Genomic DNA, 25,144 nt, shown 5'->3' with positions numbered 1-25,144 from the left:
ACTAGAACAGAAAAGTTTTCAGCCTGACCTTAAAAATACTGAGCAAATCACTAGATGAAGCCAGATCAAAAGGAAGGGCATTACACCAGCTTGTAGCCATATGTGCAAAGGCCCCAACTGCACAGGGCGCAGATGGTATATATACAATGGGGAAGAGGGGGGCACCGGCAGATCCAAAACAGAAGGCAAATAAACCTGCTTCAGCTTACACACAGGTAAGACAGTGTGAAAGGATGAATAATTGTGAATGCAACCGATGAGATTTTAAATTGGGGGATACCTTGTGTTAGATGTCCCAAGTTAAACTGTGCTCACCGGTTTAAGCTCCGAAATCCTTGGTGTTCTGATGTAAGTGAAACTAAAATCTCGAGAGCATACGTGCAAAGGGATGGGGACTTGGTATGAGATGCTAACTGAGTAGTCAAAACGTAAAAAACAAAAAACAAAACAAAAAAACCCCAACCATACAGCAGTTGTGAGCCACGTTACCTGATTACGGTCTGAGAAATTTGGGGGGAACTTAATGCAGGCTCACAAAATTAATAGCTCTATTTGCAAACAGAAACCCTCCACGTTTTATTAAAAGGTCTAAGTCCCCATTCACCATATAAGGTAGCAATGCTAACATTTAAACTTTCATATGTGAAAAGACGAAAGGTACCATGGATTTTCTACAGGAAGCTAAGAAACACTATTTACTTCATGCTTGCTTCTCTAATACAAAGTTGACAGTTTTAGAAAGCTCAAACACTTGTTCCAAGATGAAAGCTTAAGAAAAATTCTCTCACGGCAACATGAGAAGTTGAAATTTTCACGAAGGACTCGTGTACTTCATTAAATGAGTTGATGGCTTCTTTTAAGGGAGCAACTCAAACAAACATTTAACACTGATGTCTCCAACCTCATGATTTCTGAAGGACACAAAAAGCACAGAATATCCAAAAGGCCCTTTTATTGGATATTCTGGTTGGTACGTTCAACACACACATATACAATGGGAGTCTCAATTTTAGCAACGATGAACAAAAAAATACTGACTTCACAATGACTTTTGCTTGTCATTCACATGGCTTAGGGAATACTTACTTGATTTTTTGGACACGTCTTTGTATGAAAGAACCCCTCCACTTCAGTAACAGCTACTAAGCTACGTCTAAGACTGACAATTTTAGTGGAAATTCATTCCCAGGCTACTCTGATAGTCATTTGAACAGTTTTGCGTTATTTTACATGCAATTTTATAGCTCTATAACGTTCATTTAATCTTGTTCAATGATGCTGAACCCCAGATGCCATAAGATATTATAGAAAAGTAGTTACTGCACATATGGAGTAACTACTTTTTCTGAACATTAATTTCTTTTCTCTTAACACGCTGAAGTGGTATTTAGAAAAGAGAAAAGCCACCACTCTGTATTAAAGGTTTTATATCATGGACTTCCCGAGATGGGCTACTTATTACTGCTGTGGTCCTAGCCATAAAGTTTTTATTTACGAGCAACATCTTCTCAAGTCTTCCTGATAATGGCTTTCTCCAACCTTCCTAGGGTTGTTGGTATTATGCATTCCAGTCAGGTCACCTGAGAGCGTGGGGGAGCGGGAGGCTTTCCTCATTTGTCACTGGGGGGTTGGATATGAACAGGGGTTCTCAGAGTGAGGTCTGGGGGCCACCCACATTAGAATTACTGGGGCTTTTGCTGAAAAGGCAGATATCTAGGCCTCTCAGACCTACTGAATCAGAACCTCTAGGGTTGGGGCCGAGAAATGTGTGTATCGAGTAAGCGCCCTGAGGTTCTTCTGCACACCAAGGGGCGAGAAGGGCTGGCAGATGATCTCGAAGGTCCCTTCCACTCTAAAATTCAAAAACTGAATTTTCTTTCAAAAATGGAGTCATGTCAGCAAGATGAGAGTATCTCTACAACACAAGATGGTGACTTTTGGCTTGAATGAGCTAACCTAAGTAAGAAGCGCTCACAGATTTGGATGCATATGTAAAAATAGAAAGCAGAAACAGAACAGCATCTTCGGTTGTGTAAAGAACCGATGTGAGCTCTCTTCTTTGTGAGAGTACAAGTGTGAGAACACACACACTCTCGACGCTACGCAGGAACGTAGGCTCAAAGGGCTCTTCACTGCACCTCTGTTCCCGTCTTTTTCCTCTCCACCTTCCGACCCCTCTCAGCTGTAAAGGCAATGATCCAGGTTCTTACAATCCCGAGGCGCCAAACTCTAAAGTAATTTTTAATCGGTCTGCACGTATTCTTTTCAAAAATAAACTACCTACAGGCAGTCCTCTACTTTCATTTGTAATGAGTGATATCTTACAGAAACATACATTACAGGAAAGGTGAACAGCAGACATACATTTTTAAAGGGGAGTTCCATATTTAGAAAGCCCTAAAAAAATAAAAACAAAAATCAAACCCTGATTTTACTTCTCCCTTGCGGCACAATATTTGATGAAATATTTCTGGTATTTCCTATATGTTTATTTCGTTCTTTCTCTTCATGACTACTTAGAGGCTCATGGAGAGCCTAAGATTTGAGCTTTTTAAAGCAGGTCCAGAGAGTTGGATCTTGTACACATTTTTATGAGGTATAGGAGAGCTAAAGTTCTATCGGTAATATCTAGTCAAATTTTTATAAACCCAGACGAACAAAATGCACTCAAATCTTAAAATAATTACACAAACCTAGCTGGATAAATTACACGGCTGAGCCAGAACTGTTGGCTGGAAGGCAGCGCCACCATGTGATCGCTCCAAATGTTGTCACTTTTGTTTAAGTACAAAAGATGGGACCCTCTATGAGCTGGGCTTCTCATGACAAGTACCCACCTCCTGTCACTATAAGGCTATTTGCAAACACCAGCCTGCAGCATGACTTTAGTCACTGAGAGCCAGAGAGAGAAAATGAGAACTGTTTATAATGCGGACATCTGACCGTGTCCAGGCATCTCAGTGGCCAGATTAGATGAGGTATGGTGTGCTTGATCGGGGTGAGCCGTTTCAGAGTTAGGTTGACAGGACTTTTGAGTTTTTTCAGGTCAAGGAAGCTTGGACTGCGTATGTAGCCTACAGACTTTAATGCCCAGCTCTGTCGCTTGTGACCCCATGTCCTTTCACAAGGGACAGGTTTGGTCAAGTCTCTGCTAGTAGCCTGTACACTGTGTCCACTACTCAGCGATACACAAAGTTTCGTTCAGCTATAAAGTCTTGTAACTGTGTAGATGGTGCAGACATAAGCTAAAGTCAAGAAGAAAGTTGAGAAGGAGTCAAGTTAGACTATTTAAAGTTCACTAGAGGTGTGTTTGCTTTTGTGTCTTTTGCTCTGTCAATTTTACCACGAATTTAATAGCCACATTATGTTAAATGTAAGTGTTTGCGGTAAACCATCCCCTCATTTCAGAAATGTGGAGACGTCCAGCAGGGAATCTTTAAATGGGGTGAATCAACACTTCAGGAAGTGCTTACAGAAGAAAAGTGAAGATATAGACAAGTTCCTTTAAGTTGATATTATCCGTCCTTATTAAACGGGTATAACTTCCCCAGTGTAAGCAAGCACCTGCAACCTAACAAACCTAGTATGGGATAATGGGAGAAGAAAACTGCATACTGGTTTCGATCAGAGACCCTGGCTCTGCATCCAGACCTAAGGAATGACAAAAGCGAGAAAGTCAGGGCTGTGACTTCCATCTGGCTCTCTGCAGAGAGCAGGCTGCACCTGCAAGGACCAGACGGAAACATCAGGATCCAACTGCAAGTTCCCACTTCCCCCAGCATGGGTACGCTGCCCTAAACAGAAGTCACATGCCCCACAAGATATTTCCTTGTATCTCAAAAGAGTATTAGCTTCTTTAATCCAAGAAGGTAATGAGAGGTTTTTAGGCTGATTAAATCAGCTTAGTTCATACAAAGTCTAATAGGAACTACATATTCAATTAAAACAATTTCTAAAGCAAAATCTGACAAAATCCACTCTTAAAGTAATTTAGATAATAGGTTCTTAACATTTGGCAAATTAAATCCTTCTCACAGTTGGTATTTTCCACAGGGTCAGAAACAGGTGCAGAAGTTCTCTGGGACAAAAATGTACTTTGTGTGTTAAGCCATGTGTCATGATCATAAACAACAGAAACTAGAAAACATTAATATGAGCCTAACATTCCTACTTATTTTATTTTTTTCTTCAAAGGCTACATACATGCAGAAGTTGAACATGTCACCACAACGTTTTAAATAAAGTTCAAAAAATAAAAATGCTTCAAAATCCATTTACTTATGGAAATATATATGACAATTATAATGAAGATAGGTCAATCATCCTTTTTTCTAATCTATCAGAAAAATACTTATATTATAAAAAAGAATTTAAATTCGTGTTCAGAATAATTTTTTTTTAATCCTTGAATGAATAATTTAAAACCAAGTTGGATGTCAGTACAATGCTTAGAGAAGTGAGTTCCAGGCTCTAGAAAAATGGATCTGATATTCTTATGACTCATTCTGAAACCACTGAAGAAAGTCAGTTTAGAAACAAAGGGTTTTTTTTAAAAACTATGGTCACTGTGATTATGGTTGATGTGGTTAGTAATGCAAGAAAAGGGCACAACTTTTGTAAACAGATATCGCTGAAAGTTTCGTTTACATTTTTGAATGGAGAATTTTATTTACAAACACAGGTTGGAGGCTCGAAGTAGCCCCACCTCTCTCTGCTGGTCAATACTGCAAGAGGGATTAAAAATCCTGGGTACGAGTTCTGAGCCCTGGGCCCTTGTGTGAAATGTGTAAGCACGTGTCAGCTCCCCTGACTCCAGAAAAAGCCAGCAAGAGGAAGTGTCTTCCAACGCCCTTGCCTTTTTCAGGTAAGAGCAGTAGGAGGCTTGGTGGAGTCAAGAGAGGGAAATGGGTGCATTTGGAAAGAGGCTCAGTGCTCCAGAGCATGGCCATTTCCTTCTACTAAAACCATTATTTCTTTGGTAACATAGTACAATATATATCAACAATTCCAAAAATTAGTATCAACAGAATGCACTCAGAGTTTCACTTTGTCAACGTTCACATTCATCCTGGAAATGAGATCGACCCAGCTGCTCCTAAATGAAAAAGGCAGGGGCGAGCTGCCCGGGCTGGAGGACTATTAATTATTGGAAACGACATACAATGTGAGCAGGAAAAAGGGATAATTTAACAAAGTGTGTTCAGATACATCTGGAAAGCCCTAAGTGGGTGGGTACACATACCCAAAATTCAGAAGCAGCTTTACCTCAAACAATTAAAACATCACCTCCTCTTTAAATCAGAAATACAAGGTTTCCTACCAGGAGAAATTCCTTGCTACCACTCTGTGCCTATCCTTCGAAAAGGCCGAATTGAAATTGTGCTTAGAAATACTTCCACAGAGGGTCTGAAGACCTAGAGTTTGATTTATATCCTGATACTCAACTGTGATTACAAGTTTTCATGTTAGGCAACCCAACTATTATTTTCCTTTTATTGCTAAAAAAAAAAAAAAAAAAAAAAAAAAAAGTTTAAAAAGTAAAGAAAAATAAAAGATGTGTGTGCTGTCAGTGCAAAATCAGATTAAGTATGGTTTTTCTTTTTCCTGGGACAGAAAAAAAAAACAATGCCCAGTGCACAGTGTGTAGGAATGTGTCACAACAAATAATCAAGACAGGTTTCACCAAGCTAGTATTCCTCCAAGTACAGTGTGGTTTTCAAAAGCAGTATTGTCACGATTATGCATATTCTCATTAACTAGGTACAGCAGAGCTACTTAAAGGGAAACCGATTTCTTGTGCCTCAATAAAAGGGGAGTGTAGAAAACAATAATTAGACTGAATAAGGAAATTTAAAAGGACCCCAAAAAAAAAAAAAAAAAAAGCCCAGAGTGAAAAGAACAGAGAATTTAAAAAGCCAAAAAAGAAAAATAAAAAAAAGCAAATAATGTGACGGTAGAAACCCACACAGTCTCCCCCAACCCCACCTGCCACTTTGAGCCCTAAGTGCCCAGTCTGCAAGGGCAGAAACCCACTCTAAATGGACCAGCATCGGGCTTCGGCAAGTCTTCTCTTCACTCTCCCTCCTGTTAAGACCGTTTCCAAAACCAATCAGCAAAGGACAAAGAATTCTTTAGAGTGCAATTAGTGTTTTCCACGTCCACCTTCAAAAGCATGATGCTCTTCATGGGCTAAAGGACAGAAAAAAACAAAAAAGAAAAAAAGGAAAGAAAACTTTAAGCAAAGGATGGGGCAACCCTTCTCTAAGGCATCTCATTCAGTTTCCCCAAATGTTGGCAAGAATGCAAATACCTTTTTGTGCCAGTAACTGTTAGCTAAGGCGTGCATTTCCTGAGAAACGTAATAATGAAAATTAAAACAAGGAATAAACAAGCAATGGGCATGCTGCCTGTTTCTTCTTGCTGTGCCGAGAGGATGAGTAATCCCCACGAGCTGATGAAGAGAAATATGCAAGGCTTCCCATGCTACAGGGGAAAATGTGCCCCACAGAATGCACGGGGTGGGAGACCCCATGTGACCCACGCCAGGGCCATTCATGGACCTATCTTTAGAAATAAAATAAAACAAAAATAAAGCAAAACAAAAGAACAACACAAGCGGGTAGCAATCGTATTACATCTCCCCACTTCTGAGCACCCCTGTGGGAAATGAAGTTTCAAAAAACTGATGGGTCTTTTATTTTTTCCAATCATATTTTCTTTTTTAATTAAAAAAAAAATCTCCCCCCCAGTCCTATTGCCTGGCTTATGAAATTACTAATTACAATTAGGAACTCTAGAATAAAAAATGGTGCTATCAAAAGTATTTTTCAAAGACTTAACAATTTTGTAAAGTGGAAGTCGGAAATGAGACATTCATGAAATGCATAACATCTTGTCCAAGACAAAAAAAGCCAAGGGTGGAAATCCACTTCCTGAATCCGGCTAACCATCATCATGAAGCAAGGGTAGGTCCTTTTCTCTCAAGGGGACAAGCCACCGGGGCTTGGGTCTAATAAAGCCAAAGGCAAATCAGAATTCTCTGTGCTTTGTCTTCCGGTCCCTACCCCTCCCCCCACCTCTCATGGGCAGTGAATGGATGGGCTGGCCGGCTTCACCTGTTAAGCCCCTCCCAATTCTCTGTTTTTAGTATAGACTAAATTCTTCAGACCAGTGTCTAAAGGGATGAAGGGGTAGGCAAAGGGATCGTTTTCCCTTCAGGATCATCCTGGAGGTTCATCCCAACCTGTTCTTTGGATAAAACCCTGTGGGGGAAGCACACTTAGAGCTCTCGGGATACTGTGAGTTGGCCAAATTCCTAAGGACAGCCTACAGAAATGATCTAACTGAACACTTCTCACATGTAAATCTTTACAAATATTTTACTTTTTATTTTATTTTTTTCTTTTTAAAACACTTTTTCAGGCCGGTACTGAAGCAAACGGGCTCTGATCTGCACTAGAATATACAGTGATGCTGGGTCAAGTGGCGAAGCCAACAGACCTCTCAGGGTTGCTGGGCTCCAAGGGATAAATCAAGAGATACGGACTGTCCAGAGATTTTTTATTGCTCTGAGTGTGAGGGACCATTCTGGGGTGGGCATAGCCGAGATACCAGAATAATGCAAGTGTGATGGGCCATGGAGATAGCAGAATGGAACATTCAGAACTGGGCGAGTTCTGCGAGACACAAGTTCTTTTAGCCTTAGGTTAGCCTTGGTGGCAAGAGAATAGAGAATTCTGGAAATCAGGAGTCAGAGGACTTGTTCTGGAAGGGGGCAGAGAATAAACGTTTTATGCTCTGCGGGCCATCCGGTGTCTGTCCCAACAATTAACCGTGCCACAGCCAGCACTGGAGGAGCCACAGACCACGTGGGCACAAAGAGGCCCTGCTAGGTGCCAGTACACTTCGTCTATATATGGACATTGCAATTTGAATTTCATACAGTTTTCTTGTGTTACAGAATGTCGTTCTTCTTTTAATTTTTTCCAACCATGTAAAAATGTGAAAACCATTCTTAGCTGCAGCCCTTACAAAAAAGAAGGCAAGGAGGGGGCAGATTTGGCATAAGGTTCATGGTTTGCCAACCTCTGCTCTAAATAATTCTCACATCAAAAAGATGTCATTCAGCTGCCCTGAAGAAGGTGACAGAATTGGTGTGGGGGAGGGTAGAACTGGAGCGGGGGGGGGGGGGGGGGATTGGGCGGGGGAAGGGTCTCTGTACACTGTGAGTTTCTCAGTCAAATAATTACTCTGTATCCAAATCATGTATGACTTAACAACGGCCCAGTTCTCATCTCCCCTGCCGGAGGTCTTGACCGAATATGCTTGGGCTCTTTCCACATGGAAAACCTGCCATGTCACCTGGCTTTCGTACACTTGTGAATACTTACACCAGGATCCTATTAACAAGACAGAATAAAAGCAGAGAGTTGGCCATTTCTAACTTAGCTCACCCTACGACTGTTCTCCATCATGCTGTGAATAAGATTTCTGCACAAACCTCATTTTTCCAAATCAATTCTGTAGCACGTGGTATATAATAACCCTACTGAGTAAAGGACTGCCTGCTTTATATAAAATAAAGAGAATTGCTTGTTTTTTCCAATTCAAATTTTTATTTGAATAATCTTTGAGTCTTTAAATGTTAATTTATGCCATTAAAATATGGATTTCTACAGAGACCCTAGCCAGTTCTGCATTACTCACAAACTTCACAATGGCATCTATCTTTAGGGCATCTATTCAACTTGATTCAACTGGCCATGTTGCAACTTTTCCCCCAGATTTGGCTTCCCCTCCCCCCCCCTCAAGCCATCATAACAACTAAGCTGTGACTCATCCTTGTTCAGTCTTACCTGATTATTACCACTGCCCTAAAAACTAGCCTAACCACCCTGTGGCTTAATTTTCTAATGATATACTCCTATCATCTTGGACCTGCTGCTAACCATGTTACTTGGAAATTTAATGAGAGAATTTTGAAGTAGAAGGAACCTTGGAGATCATTTAAGACGAACCTCCTCGATATTTTGGTGAGAAAGCGAACAGACGGGAAGATGTGACTTGCTCAAGGTCACACCGTTGAAGGGGGGACAAAAATTCAGAGTGCCTGACTTAATGATTCCAAACTGCTTCTCTCCTCTTCTGAGTCAAATGTGGAGTTGCTTCAAAGGTGGTAAAGAATGCTATAGCCCCATTTATAAATGGCCATGAAACACACTTCTTCCAGACAGGCTTGTGAAGGAGAAAAACCAGAAAAGACCCCTGGTGACCTTTCAATTAATATCTGGATTGAAAATACAATTAATGTCCCCTAAGGAGGGAAAATTGCATCTGCAAATGTGCAATTTCCACACTGCACAGCCAAGAATCAACTTCGGCAGGGCCATCTTTCTATCTCTTTTATTTAAACTTTCATTTAAAATTCAGAAGCTGAGCACCTCCTGAATACCGACAGAAACAGGTCAGTCTTGTTGCTTAAAATCTAAATCATTTGGTCTGGGAACGTAGGATTCCTACGAGGGAGGTCTTTGTTTTAATAACCTCTATCATACTAAGACAATCTCCAAAGAGCATTTGATTTTTCCCCTCCTTTTTGGCAAGGGGTTGGGAAACAGTAATGGAGTATATCTCGGCAAAACTGAGATGCACTCCCCACTCCCCACCCCACATCTCAAGACCCCTGGAATCAATACAATGTCATTGTTTAATTGGGAGCCTTTTATTTTTCCTTCTTACGAATAGTAAAATGACACCATAGTCAAGGGCATCTTAGAGTCCATGAAATACCAGAGTTTAAAAAATTGGGTCATCGGCTCTTGGGGTAGTTTGGGAAGTAGGAATTTATCCTATGTATGTGTAGGGCTATCAGTACGTTTCTCTAACTCACTGTTAAAAGTGTAACCTGCAGTTTGATCTACCAAACATTGGTTTAATAAGCACAGGGGTGTTTTCATTATGAAAAAGATGACTTTTTCAAAAGAGCACACAAAAGCAATGAACATGAATCATGATGGAAACAATGGGTCCACACACCTATTCATACTGTTAACATTTCACCACTGTGCGTGAATTCTCTTTCGTTCTGTGTCACAGTCTTCCATAATGAGGAAGTATTAGCATTTCAGTAGAACATTCAATCATCCCCGCGCTCAGAACAAGTTCCTCCACAAATACAGATGTTATACATTATAAATTCCTGTTTATGAAGGGATGACTGAATATCTACCTGCCAGCTCATATAATAACATTTTTGTTATTGTTGCTTCAAATAGAAGGTAATTTTTTTCCTGAGAATGACAAATTTAAGATCAGGCTTAAATTTCTGAAATAAATACAATATGTACCACCTTTTCTGATTCATGTGTTTAGATGATAATAAAATCTCATTTTAATTTCTGAGACTAAACTTTTTTTTTTAAACAAAACACGTGTATTTTATTGAATTATTTTCTGGATTATAGAATTTTGAGTGATTCTACCTCCATCTCATTTGCAACACAGTCTCTATCTTTAAAAGTATGACAGAATAAGCTAGAAAGTAATAACTGAAAATGAAGCACTTACGTTTATAAAATACTGCTTTAAAAGATATGTGGGGCAGAAGTTCATAGATCTTTTCTAAAACGGTTGCTTCGCCCACTAAAGACGCATTTACATTCCAGACTTGGACGACATCTTCCCGGTCCCGGACACTGACACTGACTCCTATTACTTCATCATCTGAGGGAAGGCAGGGAAAAAAGAAATGAGTGATAATGTCAAGTCTGTCTACATTGTTTTTTAAGCACTTATCATGTTAGCTGCAAATTATGGACTCGATAATAAAAAGGTGACACAAGAGAACTCGTAATAAATATTGTTTCTAAGGGGAAACGTTGGACAAAAAGCAAGTTAGTGGACAAAAGCTGAAACAGTCACATCACATTTATCCAGGAACTTAGATAAACATCATGTTCCAGCCAAACGAATTTTCCAGATAAGTAATTTATCCTTTTTAACATGTTACCAAAGCTTTTTGACTGATTTCTTAGTCTGTTTTGATGAGACTTTTTCTAAAATGGGTTGCATAACGCTCTATCCTATGAAAGCCAAGTGAACTCAAATGAACTTTTCCTCGATGCTTGACTGTCTTTGTTAAAAACAGCAAGTATTTCTCCTGACTGCCTGCCAAACGTTCAGAGATCGTGGGGCGGTGAGCGCTATTTGCCCCAATACTAACTGGCCCCAAACTGTGTGTTCCAAGTGGCTCATTCTGTTTTTTTGTGGTTTGCTTGTCTGCTCCTTTCCTTTTCATTCTTTCTGCTCTCCAGTGCTTTTCCCTGGCCATCCCCCTGCGGGTTTTGAACTCTGGGCTACAGAACCAATGGCCATCTGTTAGCGTTGTATATAAAGTAAGAGTAAATATCTTCGGAGTTCGGCTCTGCTATTCTGGGGCTTCCATAAATGGACATTAAAGCACTCATCTACACTGATTAATGTAGGTCTTTTATTTAACTAAATTCTGGACTGGGGTCCACTTTGTGGATACTTGAAAATGGTGGCTGGGGAAGTAAGGCTTTGTCGTACCATAATACGCACCCCTGCAGCCACTTACTGTATGTTAATTTACAGGATAATGACCGGAGTAAAGAGTTTTGACTCCTGGTTTGCATGCTCCCGGCATATTAATGAAACACGGTCAGCTCTCTCTACTTGCATGCTCAACATCTATAAGTAAAATGCGAGAGATGAGCATTATCAAAATTAGGAAATTTTGCCTTGAATAATATGCTTTGTCTAACTGGCCTAATTTGCTCTAAATCCATATATCTAAATATTTATACCGTCAATTTCTCCAGCTGTCTTCTGGGGGTTAAAACATTCTAGTATTTAATACAATTTAAGTGAGGGCATGTTCAATTTACTAAAGCAATGCGTCTTTAGTAAAATAATTCCTTTGTTTCCTCCTTCCTTTCCTTTCCTCCCTCCCTGCACTGATCCTGGCTAAATGTGTATAACTTGACGCTAAATGATGCCATTTATATAAATGTTTGAAAACAGGCAAAATCAGCCTATGGTATCAGAAGCCAGATCGGGTGGCCACCTTTGGGGGAAGGGAGGGCAAGGAAGGATTCTAGGGGGTAAGTGATGTTCTGCTTGCTCCCTGAGAATGCAGTTACAGGAACCTGTTTACTTCATGAATATTTATCAAGCTGTACACATTACAATTTGTGTATTTTGCTGCGTATATGTCACATTTAACCCAGAATTTCCAAAAAAACAAATAGGACCTGATGGTGGCCATTCCTTGGCCAAGAGAAACTTATTATTGCATCAAAAACGTTGTTTTAGTTCAGGTTTCTCATTTTTAAAAAAAAACTTACACCTCCAACGTGTACTTGCTAAAACTCACTATTAAAACTTCTACGTGAACAGAAAATCACCAAGTAAAGAGAGAAACCCTACGCGTAGTTGACCATTTCCAAGAAGGGCCACGGAGACACGAGGTCAGCTGTGTAGGAAACATCAACATTGTCTGGTCTTTGGGTAGGGCCTACTTCTACACTGTTGGCCGGAGGGTGCTGTGACTGATGGATGCTGACTCTGCTGAGGCGTCAGGATTTCGGTTTGGCTTGGCTGTCGGTAACTAGGTGGATCCTACTAGCATAGCACTTTCAGAAGCGGTGTGGTAAAAGGCTGCAACTCTTACGCAAAGGCAGATCCATCAGCGGATGTGTAATATTCATAAGTAGAATCGACCAGCAAAACCCTAATTATTTTAGGGTACCGGCACCATGACAGCTAGGAGGAGCCACTGTTTAAAGGTGGGGGAAGGGAGGCCCAGAGAGACTGGCCGACTTGCTTCAGGGGGCAGAGCCAGCTTAATAGAAGAGCTAATGCTTAACGGACAGTTAATAGTGGACTCGCTTCCTAAGTCAACCGCGGAACAACAGGCCTTCTTTACTCAATCCTGGCTGTTTATTATTACTTAGACTATTTTCCCTGGTTCTGGAAACAGGAATAATTTGCACAGGAAACTTCCTCTCCCAGGGATTTATGTGTTTATAATTATACCCAGGACGCATTTTTGGCTTCATATTGTGAAGCTGCTAATGACTCCCTGTTAAAACAGAAGGAACCTGTACTTTTAAGACAATTTCATCCTAACCCAGGTTTTGTCTTAAGGGAATGAAAACTGGTGTAATAAGGGAGCAAAACAAAAGGAGAATTATTGAGACTGCTAGTAGATGAATTTGAAACTAGCCATGACACTGGCATGGCCTGGGGAGGGGGGACGGGCCTGAAGACAGTACCAACTAAGACATCTGAGGACTAATTAATCAGTACTAATTTACCTAAAAAAAGGTTTTTTTACCTGAAAGCTGAGCAGGTAAATTGTTATTCTAAATATTACCTCAGGAGCGTTCTGAAGGAACTAGCCAGGAAGAAAACCAAACTTGAAACAAACAATTCAATTCTCCTCTTTCAGTGTTTTCATGATTTAAAAAAAAAAAAAAAAAAAAAAAAAAAGAGCAAAATAAAAATGGGCTTAGGGAGGCTTGGAGAAATTCACTCAATATTTGAAAATGCCTCTAGACCTTGTATTTCAGCTTCAATTGTAATAATGGTGGGCACATCCTTGCCTGGTCTTTGTTAAGTCTGTTCAGGTAGGGGACCACAAGAGGGACAGGAGGAAGGGAGAAAAAACTAAGGAGGACAGAAAGGGCTGTGCCTGACTAACTGTAAACCCCGCTAGACCTCAAAGGCACTTCCCCCCCGGAAGAACTGGAATAAGAATCCTCCCCCAAAGTGTATTAAGAGCCAAACGATACCAAATTTTCTTTCCTTTCTGCTATTTACTTTGGACGATGTTCATGGATACTATTGAGATGAGCTATGTGGGAAAAAATATATGCATACTACACATATGTATACATGTAACACACACATGTCAATATGCACACATACACACATCCACACAACACAAAATGCCATGATCACATGAAAAAAACCTAAGTAACTTCACAGTTACACAGTAAACAACTTCAAAACATGTCAAAAGCCAAACACACAAAAACAAACCTCTCCGAGGGACAAGCACAAGCCAAGCACACATGAGTGGGGGAACGATGGTGCGGGCTTCTTTACCTGCAGCGGCACAGTCTGTGAACTGTTCCCCGATTGTCGCTAACAACAATTCTTTCCAAACTGTGGACTGGCATGGGAAAAGAATAAAAAACAACAAACAAAACCAAAAAAAAAAAAAAAAAAAAAAAGACCAATAACAACATAGATATTTTTAGACAAGTATCTCCAGGAGCTAAACAAGTCACATTTTCTTCAGCTTCATATGCACTTTTCATGCCCATATTTGGAGCCCACAGACATCCCCAGATCACAGGTGTCAACACTCCCATTATTGGCACATACTGTATTGTTTTACAGATAACCTTACACAGAGACATACGAGAGGTCCAAAGTTGTGTCCAAAGCCTTTGTGTCCAAAGCCACAAAGCCAATCTCTAGTAAAACCCAGTATGAAGTTCAAAGAATGGGGGGTGGGGGAAGAATGTTTTCAAACATATGATGTTCAATTCCTTTACCTTTCATTGATTCAAAATGGATCACCTGACTACAGCTGAATGCTATTAGTAAAATCCTTCTCTCCCAAACCCTTCCTTCCCTCTGTTTTTCTTGCAGTTTATAAGGTACTTAAAAAGCAACCCAAGTGATGAGCACTTAAGGAAATTTCTGGTTTAGGGAATACTAGAGACTTGCAGACTTCCATCCACTGGAGACCAACTGTTTATGCATATCCCTGGAAGGATCAGTACGTGTGCCCGTCCACCTCTACAAGTGACAGACCTGGAGCCCCTTCCACCCAAGATCTCCTAAGGCCATCCGGTCAGCACCTAGCGTGCACTCACAGGTAACTGGAGGCCTAGAAGTGCTTCCAGTTATTCCCCTTTGAAAAGTTCTTGGTCCTATTTATCGTCCTTGCCAGAGTTCACAGGCCCTGAGCTCTCTCAGAACTGGGTTTGAATCCTGACAGGTTGCGGAGTCTGTAACGGGGGAAGTGAGGAACCCCGGGGAGTCTCAGTTTCCTTAGGCGAAGGGGGGAATAACAACGGGCTGGCCTCCCAGGGCTGTTGTGACCATGAAATTAGTCAACAAATGCATTCAAAGGGCTTAGCACTGTGACTGCAGCAATAGAACCTAACAGTTAAGTTCCATTCAGCAAATAGCTGCAGGCTTGCTCTATGCCAGGTGCTCGCTACATATTAACTATTAATAATAGTGTTTATTACTATGTTCTAAGAAGCTGAAAGCAGCCTCGCTGAATTTTTAACCAAGAGGATAGCAATTAAGCACTGTGACCTTTCACTGTCAAGGAGGATTTTATTTTCCCTTTCCTAGATGCTCCCTTCTCGAAATCATCTTCTCCATTCCCCACCTATCCCACGTGCAGTGTCTTACACTGTTGGTGATGAAGCTGAGGGTGTCGCAAGGAAGCCAGGGGCAAGGGGAAGTTCCCTGCCCTCGCTGGCACATCAGACAAGGCTGGCCCATCACACTCCCACTCCTCCACAATTCAAAGGGCGTGAGGTTCTTGGCATGAGGACACTTGTACAAATATGAACATGTTATTATCTGTGACTGCACATGGCCAGGGAGAGGAAGGGCCAAGGTGCACAACAGCTACCATTTAGCACACATTGACATCACTACTGTTTCTACCATAACTCAAAGCCTGGTGTGGGTAATTAAAGAACCTGAGAAGGAAAAGGCGTTCTCGCCGAAATTAAAAACAACTTACATTCTCTCATTCTCTTCCATTCTCTGCGTTCCCTCCTTCGAAAGGGGGGCAAGAGGAGCTTCACAGGCCTGGCCTGGTTGTTCGCTCCGCTGACATTTTTTAGGAAAGCCAAACACCAGGCAAATCCTGGAGCTGCGCATCTTGGCGACAGCTTGCATCATTCACAAATAAATCCGGTCATATCTTTAGGTTTGTGCTTCTAGGGAAATGACTCAAACCTATGGGTCTCTGGAGACACTGCAGTTCTTTGAGCTTATCCACATAAAAGAAACCATGAAAAGGTGACTTGGGTAGCTTGTGCCCTTTCATCCATTTTCAAAGAAGTGTTTTGGTTTCCCAAAGCTTAAGAATAGGTTTGCGTGTTCATTTTCAGTCTGCATGATGAATGCGAGCCCATTCCTAGAAAATCTCGGTTTCTGAGGCTTGGCCGCTAGAAACAAGCATCCCACCAACCAGGCTTTCATCAGCCCCTCAGGGAGGCTAGGGACAGCCTCTCACAAAACCCCCAAGAATGGTAGGACGCTTGGCCTTCCAAGCATCTCCTGCCTCTGCACCAACATCAGGGGAGGAAGGACAAGTGAGCCCTTGGTGGGCGGGATCCTGCTTCTCACTATGTACACCAACTTCCACACGTTAGTTATGGCTGGTGAGGAAATGACCGCCACAGTCAGCCTTTCTGGGAGGTTTGTGGGTATGTGGCTCTTCAGACTTTACGATACAGTCACACTACCACATCATCCCTCTAGAGAAACACGATACTACATTTTCAAGGTGACACCGTGAGGCAGAAAATCGCCAAGGTCAGAACAGAATTTCTCACCCCCAGTCCTGTTCTGAGACTACCAGGTGGACTGTCTAAAAAGCCCAAGATGCTCACCATATGCAGTCAACAACAATCGCAACCATAGCCAGTTCTAGAAAAGGGTCAGAATTAACCTACCGTGCTGTCCTTGGGGACTTTCATCTTCCAGACGCCGCCCTTGGCATTACTCTCCTCTTCCCTGGATCAGAGACCAAGGTTTAAATTTATACTCAAGGATTAAGGAATTACATGCATTTAGTTCAACAACAGGTGACGTTAAAAACAACAAACAATAGAACATTCTTCAATAAACTCTCCCTCCATCCTTTCACCGGACAAGGAAGCAGATGAAAGAGAAAGGAACAGAGTGCAGTCAGGGAGGGAAGAAAGTGGGATTCAGGGGCCACAAGGGCAGGGGTGGTGATGGGACACCTGTTTCTCACCCTGAAGGAGGCGGAGATGAGATGTTCCCTACACTATCTGGGGACAGACCAATTAATACAGGGCTTTCCATATGTAAACGCCTTTATGTTTCAGAGCCACATTCATGATATTGTCTCCTCTGATTTTCATATCAACCTTGTAACGTATGCCTAACAGGACACTTGGCCCCCATGGTGGGCATCTCCTATGTTTTCCTGTTTAGTATCTGCTTGCTCTTCTGGGAGAAGTACCCCAATTTCCCTTTAAGGAGCTACTTGTCCCCTACTTTATATCAGACCCATTCCAACAGGGTTGATTCCACATCCTAGCCTCAAGAGGGCTTATGACCCAGGTCTGCTTAGGAGAATAACTGCCTCTTCCTAGTCCCAGTCACTGGTCAGGGATGTAAAAGAGGGCCCACGGTGAGCCAAGGAGAGCCAGCCTTGGCATGTTAATGGGTCTGGCGAAGGCTGACAGTGATTCAACACGTAAGGTGTAAGCCTGGAACTCAGGAAAGCCATTTTGCCACCACACATGGGAAAACCTGCCCGAAAAATTAAATCAACCCACAGGAAAGCATAATAAATCTGATGAAGAGCATCAGATTCCTAATAACATTTGAGCACTCAGATATGCCAGAAATCAGCCCTAACCAGTGGACAGCTCAGTTACAGGGACAAAGACAAATTCTATCTATCTATCTATCTATCTATCTATCTATCTATCTATCTATCTATCTAGGCCCACGTTACGCTTCTGTCATTGGCTACCAAATGAGCCAGGGCCTATTTCCATTTTATTAACGAGCAAATAACTCAGAACAGTGGAGGGATGTGATATAAGAACGGATTACTAATTGAGACTCCAGCCTAAGCAAACTGGCTTATTGTCTGCCAACCTCATCATGACACCAAGCTATTAAAGAAGGATACCTTCCTCTAGACCCCGGGCCATGGCCTGGATCACGATGCTCTTTATGTGGTCCACGTGAGATAGGTCTCTGGGGAGCAACCATACAACAGACATGGATACTCCATCTGTTCCTCTCATCTCTCGAAAGCCTCTAGGCTTTTTCACTCCACTGTCCAGGCCATTAATGAGCAAATGAAAGAACACACCCAAAAGAAGCAGCACTCCACAAAAAGAGCTGCACCCTAACTTCTGCATGCTAACGATGACCTATTTTTGGTGAGACGACAATGGGGTGTGCAGTGGGGAACACGAATCATCCTGGAGCCCAAGGTGAAGGAGACTGTGAGCAGCGGCTTCCTTCATAATTAAGTAATAGCTAAAATTACTTTCCATCATTACCAGGAGAAAATTACTTTGGCATTCCAATTTGGCACGAGGTAAATATTTTATGAGGTTCACGACCACTTCCCTCCCACCTTAACCTCAAATTACAAGTTAGACACTTACCAAAGTGGTCGCCTCTCTCCTCTCATTAAATGATAACTACATCTCAAAGGCAGGCTAGTCACAGGAGGGATATTATTGTACACACTCCAGAATATCTTCAAAAGAAAAACACTTTGTTTAATATACCCAGTATTGATTTACAATGCCACTAGATTATAAAATTAATGCATTAAAGAAAAAAAAATCAGATTCTCATTGTCTTAACCATTCAAAATAGATTTTCTTTTCAGTATTCTTTCTAGTTCCCTACTAGAAAATGTAACATAGCATTAAAGAACGTTCCTTGCTGATGTCAGACCAAATTCTATGCTTCAGGAAGCTATGGTTATTAAACAAACATTCCTATGCAACATATCTCCACATATAACTGAGCAAGGACCTTGCTAATGACTTTTCTGGCAGGTCGATGGCATCTAACAAAGACTATAGTGCTGAATCCATGTAATGAACCGTATTTCCTTATAACACAGACCCGCCTTCTTTCTAAGCCCCGAAGGAGACTGTTCCACTCTGGATTAGGCGATAGCTATAGAAGAGGAGGCAGAGAGGGATCACCTTAGGTACTGTCTCCTTTCCTTTCCCTCCTAGAATGAACAGGGAACAGCTCGGGTACTAAAGCAACAAGTTGCCCAAAACAGAACTCCATGTTCCTGTCCTCCCCCAATTCATATATGGAAACCCTAACCTCCAATGGGATGGGATCAGGAAGGGTGGTCTTTGGGAGGTAATTAGGTCAGAAGGATGGAGCTCCCACAACGAGATCAGTGTCCTGACAGGAAAAGCAAGCCCTCTTTCCATGGTGTGAAGATAGAACAAGACGATGGCTGGCTGTAAACCAGAACTCAACCCCGCAGGCACCCTGAGCTTGGACTTCTAGCCTTCAGAACTGAGAGAAACCAGTGTCTACTACTGTTTAAGCCAAACAGTCTGTAGTATTCTATTATAGTAGCTGGAACTAACTAAGACACAGGGCGGCTAGTAGACAAAACCAGATTATATAAAAATAACAGAATAATACTAACAGTAGTAAGAGTAGCAGTGAGAGCACCAGGCTTTGGCCCATGAACTTTTACATACGCATGGAATCTATCCTACTGAAAACCTCATTTAGGGGCCCAATTATTATTCTTGTTTTCCACATAAGGAAATGCAGGCCCGGAGACTAATCTGTTCCAGAGTCGATGCTTAGTACGGCCACTAGGATTGGGACGAGGATTAGGCTTAAAATAAGAAAACCCTTCTCAGACCATTTGGAACAGGCCATAGTACCACTACATCATCTACTCTGTGTGTAGAATTACTACGCAAACAAGAGTTACCACTCTGTGTGGTGAGGTCAGTAAAGGGGGATTGGCTGGGTTTCCTAGTAGATGTGAGGAAAGCACAATTAACAGAACAACTAGAAAAATAAATCCTGGGGCCTTTTCAATGGGGTAATATCAGTAAATGAAATTTTTATGTAGGCTGGATGGTACTCCTCATGAGGTGTTCAAGCCTGTCGGTGTAAAAGTTAAAGCCAAATTAATGGCAAGAGCACCTGCAATGAAATGTAAGATAAAATTTAAGTCAGAAAACCACCTGACAAAAAAACAGAAGAGAAAACTACTTGGCAGTAGATTTATCAAGAATATCTTGATCCTTATACAAAAGTGGTGCTACATGGGGAAGAGCTGAAAATAGGTCAGTGGTAACAACAGCAGGCCCCCAAACAGGTATCTGTCCTTATGGAGGTATTCACCCTATAATGGTTTGCTACTGGTGGAGATGGTAACACTGCTCCAATATCTGTCTGGGGTGTGAAAGTGAACAGATAGAGGTGGAATTTGAAACCCCACAGTTAGATTGCAAAACGTGTCTTTTTTTTTTTTTTCAGAATATTTTAATATTTATTTTTGAGAGAGAGAGAGAATGAGCGAGAGCACGAGTGGGAAAGGGGCAGAGAGAGAGACACACACAGAATCTGAAGCAGGCCCCAAGCTGTCAGCGCAGAGCCGGATGCAGGACTCAAAACTCAGGAACCCCGAGATGATGACCCGGCTTAACTGCCTGAGACACCTAGTGCCCCCAAAATGTGTGCTCTTAAATACTATGCTATTTCCTTTGAAAACGTTACTATATGTTTTAGGCACATCCTTCTCCAATCCTGGAAGCCACAGACCAGGTCAGGGAGTCACAGAATGAGGGATGCCTGCTAGAGACATCTTCCTGCCAGGAAATGCCCTTAACCACATTGAGCATGCTGGTTAGCTCTAGTCTGGGACTTGTGCGATGATGTGGCAGTGACCTGTGTAGAGTTTATGGATCAAATTATGCTAGAATAAAAATCCCTCCTTTACTAAGAGGACTTTGGTGCTGTTAACCTTCACGCCTCCTAATGGGGCACCCAAAACAAAGCACCTGCCCTTGTCCCCCACCGCCCCCCTTCCAAAGTTCTCATATCCTAGCATTTCACTGAGTGTCTGAAGCACCTTGAAAAGAACAACACAATATTCTCCTCATCCAGAAAGAAAACACTCGAAGGATCGTGCTAAGGTTTGTAGCTGTAAAAGTTTCTCTTTTAAACCTGACAGCTGATTTTTTTTAGTCTTGGCACATCTGACAGGAGACTACAGCCCAAGAAGTTACAGCAATAGACTGAATTCTGACTTAAGGTACTTGTCAAGGCACATATTTACAAGTTTGTGTGTGAACACAAAACAGGAGCAAAACATCTGGTGATGCCGTTGAAAAGAGCCCCGTTTAAAATCTGCGGCACTAAACCGGTCTGTTTCCTTGTTGCAAACCTTATCCAATGTGTGGAATATTTGTTAAGTTATCCGTGGTAAACTGTGGTCCAGAAGTAGATGGTCTTCCTTCTGACATAAGAGCAGAAGGTCTCCATAGTAGCTTAGTGGCTATGAATGACAGCCTTTGTCATTCACCTCACCATGTGGGCATTTCATCATCTCACATCATCACAAGAAGGCTGACTACTGGACAATATTCTGAGAGACAGAGAAAGACCACATTCGGGTAACTTTTATTATAGTGTATATAATTGTTCTATTTCATCATCGCTGCTGTTAATCTCTTACTGTGCCTAACTGTAAACTCATCTTTATCATAGGTATGCTTGCACATGAAAAAAAAATCTTTGTATATGTAAGCTTCAGCACAAGGCAGTGTTTTAGGCATCCACAGGAGGCCTCGGAATGTCTTCCTGTTGGACAAGGGGAGACGACTGTATGCATGATGGTGAAATAGCTTGAGGAAGGAATCCAGCACTGCCCAGCTCCTTACACCGCCCTACCCACAGAAGTAAAAGAGCTATTTCACTGGAAGCTTGAGAATTCATGATGATATTCTCTGTAACACATTTTTATTTTTGTTCAAGCACCTAAATTTTACTACAGATAGAAACTTGCAAATAGATTTCAAAAGCCAAATGGCTTTTAGGATTCTTGTAACTCTCATCATTAATTCTAAGCGGCCTGCAAATAGTAGGTTGAAGCAGACGTAAGCACAATGTTTCTGTACAGTGCTTAAGTGCTTCTTCCAAAAGCCTGAACGATCACTCAAGGATAAGGACAGGCAGAAGAGTCAGGTAGTATCATTCGTTTGCTCAACATTTGCAGACACCAGTGAGGGGCAGGGCACTGTGATGAGTCCTTGGGGGAACAGCACTGCATATATGAGGGCCACACTTGCCCTTGCAGTCTGCGCTTTGGTGGGTACGTTCTCAAGCATCATTCTGGCACCTTCCTTGAATGGAGGCAGGCTCATCAGTGGAGGTGAAAATCCAAGCAAGTCTACCTGGATTTAGGACCATGGTTCTCAGGATCACCTTCACAGTTCATGGGGCCCCTGAAACCCAACCTCGTTCTCCACATAATGAGCAGATAACAGCTATTTCATTGCATAATTTAAGGATTCAAGGTGAAGTCAAAGTTTGTGATCTGCCTAAAGTAACGAAGCAAGATGTGGTTAGACTCACTAGACAGTAGTGACCACTTGATGAATCCCTAATCCTCCAGTTCTGATTGGAGCCACCTGACCGTCGTCTGCCAAACAGATCATCATTCACTATCAGAAAAACTGACACATTTCCTCCTCGAGTTTCTACTGGAATGTTCTCAAGAATAGAAAAAGACAATATACTTGAAAATACTAGAGAAGAAAACAATGCCATGCTGTGACAGGCAACCGGGTGTAAGACAAAACAAAAACGCCCAGCAAATTATACCCCCTCCCCCCAAAAAAACAAAATTCAGAATTTCTCTTAAGGGCCATAGCATATGAAGCAGGAGAGCAGTTTTTTAAGTTCATTTAATTATTCTGAGAGGAGGCAGGGGCAGAAAGAGAGGGAGAGAGAGATTCCATGCTATTAGCAAAGGGTATGAAGTCAGGACCCTGATACCATGACCTGAGCCAAAATCAGGACCTGGATGCTTAACCAACTGAGCCACCCAGGTACCCCAGAAGAGTATTTTTTTTAAATAATATGAAAATATTTTCCTTTATTAGGAATGAATTTCTAGTTGTCTGGAGCTTGCTTCCCACCAACTGGATCAATGATGTTTGTGAGGAAGGCAGAAAGAATCCAGAACAAAGAAGACAAGTGAAGAACTTAGAGAACATTTTTAACTGACAGACACAACAGGCTGAAAGCCAAGTGCTTCTGATTGGCAAGAGCTGGGCACTTGATAGAGAAAGGGGTTTTGCTCTGAATCCCAAAAAGGCCTGACTTACAGAGAGAACCAAAGTTTGGAGGTCTGGTCATCGCTTGATGATAAAATAAAGGATAGGGTGTTAGGGCAATCTCTCACCACACAGGAAGTCACTGAATAAAATGCAAAGGCTGGATTGGGGAGCTAAGTGGAATTCAAACTTTGAGAGGAGAGAGCCCCCAGAAAAGCCTGGGGAAAGACATCGGAGCTGCGTGCATCTGGCTTCCTGAATAAGGCCCTCAGGTATATGCGTCTTTGTCAATGTTGATACTTTTAAGTGCACAGGGGCTTCACAGAATGGAAGTGAAAGCCCAGAGAAAGTGGTTGGACTCAGGAGCTTATACACTATTATAACGAAGGGTGATGCACTGTGAAAAGTGACTGGCCGAAGGAGAAGGGGATCAGGGCTCCTGACAGGTGGTAAGTTGGGGAGGTGACTAGGACATATATGGTAGAGATGGCTGTTGAGTAAGGTTTGCTATGCAGACTCAAGTGACAAGAAAGGGGGATACCCTTACAAATGGAAGTTTACGCCACCTTAAAAGGGAAATGTATGCCCTGATGTTAGGCAGACAGGAGGGTAGAGGGCTCCTCTTGTGTCTGCTCTTTCTCAACTGTCTCCAGCTCAAAATAATTCTTATGCTAAAGTGGCATTTTAGGGGGTGGCATATTCCGATCCCCTTCAGAGACCAGGTTTTACATTTGAAGTGACTAAATTACTCTTCTTTGCAAGATTTAATTTGCCCCTTCAGCCCCACCCATACGAGGGCCCCCAGCAGAGAGAGAGGATCATGGGTAACCTGACTGCAGTTCTATGTTGGCACAAATGGACAGTTACTATAAATGTTGATCTCATTATACACATGGTGAATAAATTAGATGAAACCTGCCTTAACCTGAAATTAAGTCTGTGCTCCACAGACCCACGAAGCAGTCCTGGCTGCAGTACCTTTTGTCTGTCTTCGATGCGGAGACACTGAGTGTCTCTTTCTTACCTCGGTCCCCTCCCTTCACCCAAATGGTTCATTCCAGGCCATTCCATTGCAGGATGCCACCCACCGCGGGCTGCCCTTGTGTTCAAAATTTGAATCAATCTTCACATCACTCTTCATTATCAGTACTGACCTATAAACCTCTCCTGTTGTTTGTTTGTTTTTTTAAGTTTATGAGAGAGAGAGAGAGACAGAGAGCAAGAGCACAAGTAGGGGAGGGGCAGAGAGAGGTGGAGAGAGAGAGAGAAGCAGGCCCCACACTGTTGGCGTAGAGCCAGACATGGTGTGTGTGGGGGGCGGGGGGGAGGGTGCTCACATGACCTGAGCTGAGATCAAGAGTTGGAAGCTTAACCGACTGAGCCACACAGGCGCCCCACACCTCTCCTTTTGAAAGCGACAGCCCTCACTCCCCAGTGATGTGGAAGGCAATCTGTCGCCCTAACCTACTGATCCGTAAGAGCACAGCCATCCCACACCTTCTGATGAGGGATGATGTCTTGATTACCACTGGCAGTACACAGGTACAGAAGGAACACTCTTGATTTTAACAGATTGTATGTATTTCTGATGAAGACTCTCTGTTTAGGATAAACGATGCTGGATATCCACCTACAAAAGAAATATGAAGTTTCTGTATTATGTAAATTTAAGTAAAAACTCAGCCTACTTATAGGAAATACCGGGGTGAACATGGCACCGGTGGAACACAGTATGGCCAAATCTTGAAGGGGATAACCCGGACGGCCGACACGGGATAGAGTGTTGTAGAGCAATGAGTTTTCATGGGTGGAAATGCTGGTTTTGTGGTAGGAAAGCTAAAAGACAGTGGGGACGAGGGAGCCCTCTCTTGCAAATCACATTTGGCAGGTAGCTCTCCATTGTCTCACAGGTAAAATCAGGCGTGTTCAGAAGCTGTGTCCTATTCTGTACTGTGTCCATTCAGGACGTAAAAACACAGGAGAAATGTGGGAAGTTTGGAAATGTTTACAAAAGAGTGAAAGGA

General features: G+C 42.2%; 1 protein-coding gene across 3 annotated transcripts in view; it reads right to left on the bottom strand.

Moving 5' to 3' along the window:
- Positions 1–25,144, bottom strand: part of EIF4E3 (eukaryotic translation initiation factor 4E family member 3) — a 227,380-nt gene that overhangs the window by 183,817 nt on the left and 18,419 nt on the right. For 2 of the 3 annotated variants that reach the window (XM_086697605.1, XM_086697604.1), the window contains exons 3-6: positions 18,444–18,538; positions 16,740–16,800; positions 14,131–14,197; positions 10,567–10,722 (exon numbers count right to left, since the gene is read on the bottom strand). In XM_086697605.1, the coding sequence (XP_086553731.1) occupies positions 10,567–10,722; positions 14,131–14,197; positions 16,740–16,800; positions 18,444–18,538 (379 nt within the window). Of the gene's footprint in view, positions 1–4,151; positions 6,190–10,566; positions 10,723–14,130; positions 14,198–16,739; positions 16,801–18,443; positions 18,539–25,144 lie in introns of those variants that run through there. The other variant, XM_086697606.1, reaches the window with a different exon arrangement.

This window comes from Puma concolor, chromosome A2 (assembly GCF_028749965.1).
Source record: "Puma concolor isolate L17-30 chromosome A2, mPumCon1.1.hap2, whole genome shotgun sequence".
Classification (NCBI taxonomy): domain Eukaryota; kingdom Metazoa; phylum Chordata; class Mammalia; order Carnivora; family Felidae; genus Puma; species Puma concolor.
The sequence above is the reverse complement of the archived record's forward strand: the minus strand, read 5'-3'. Positions and strand labels throughout refer to the sequence as shown.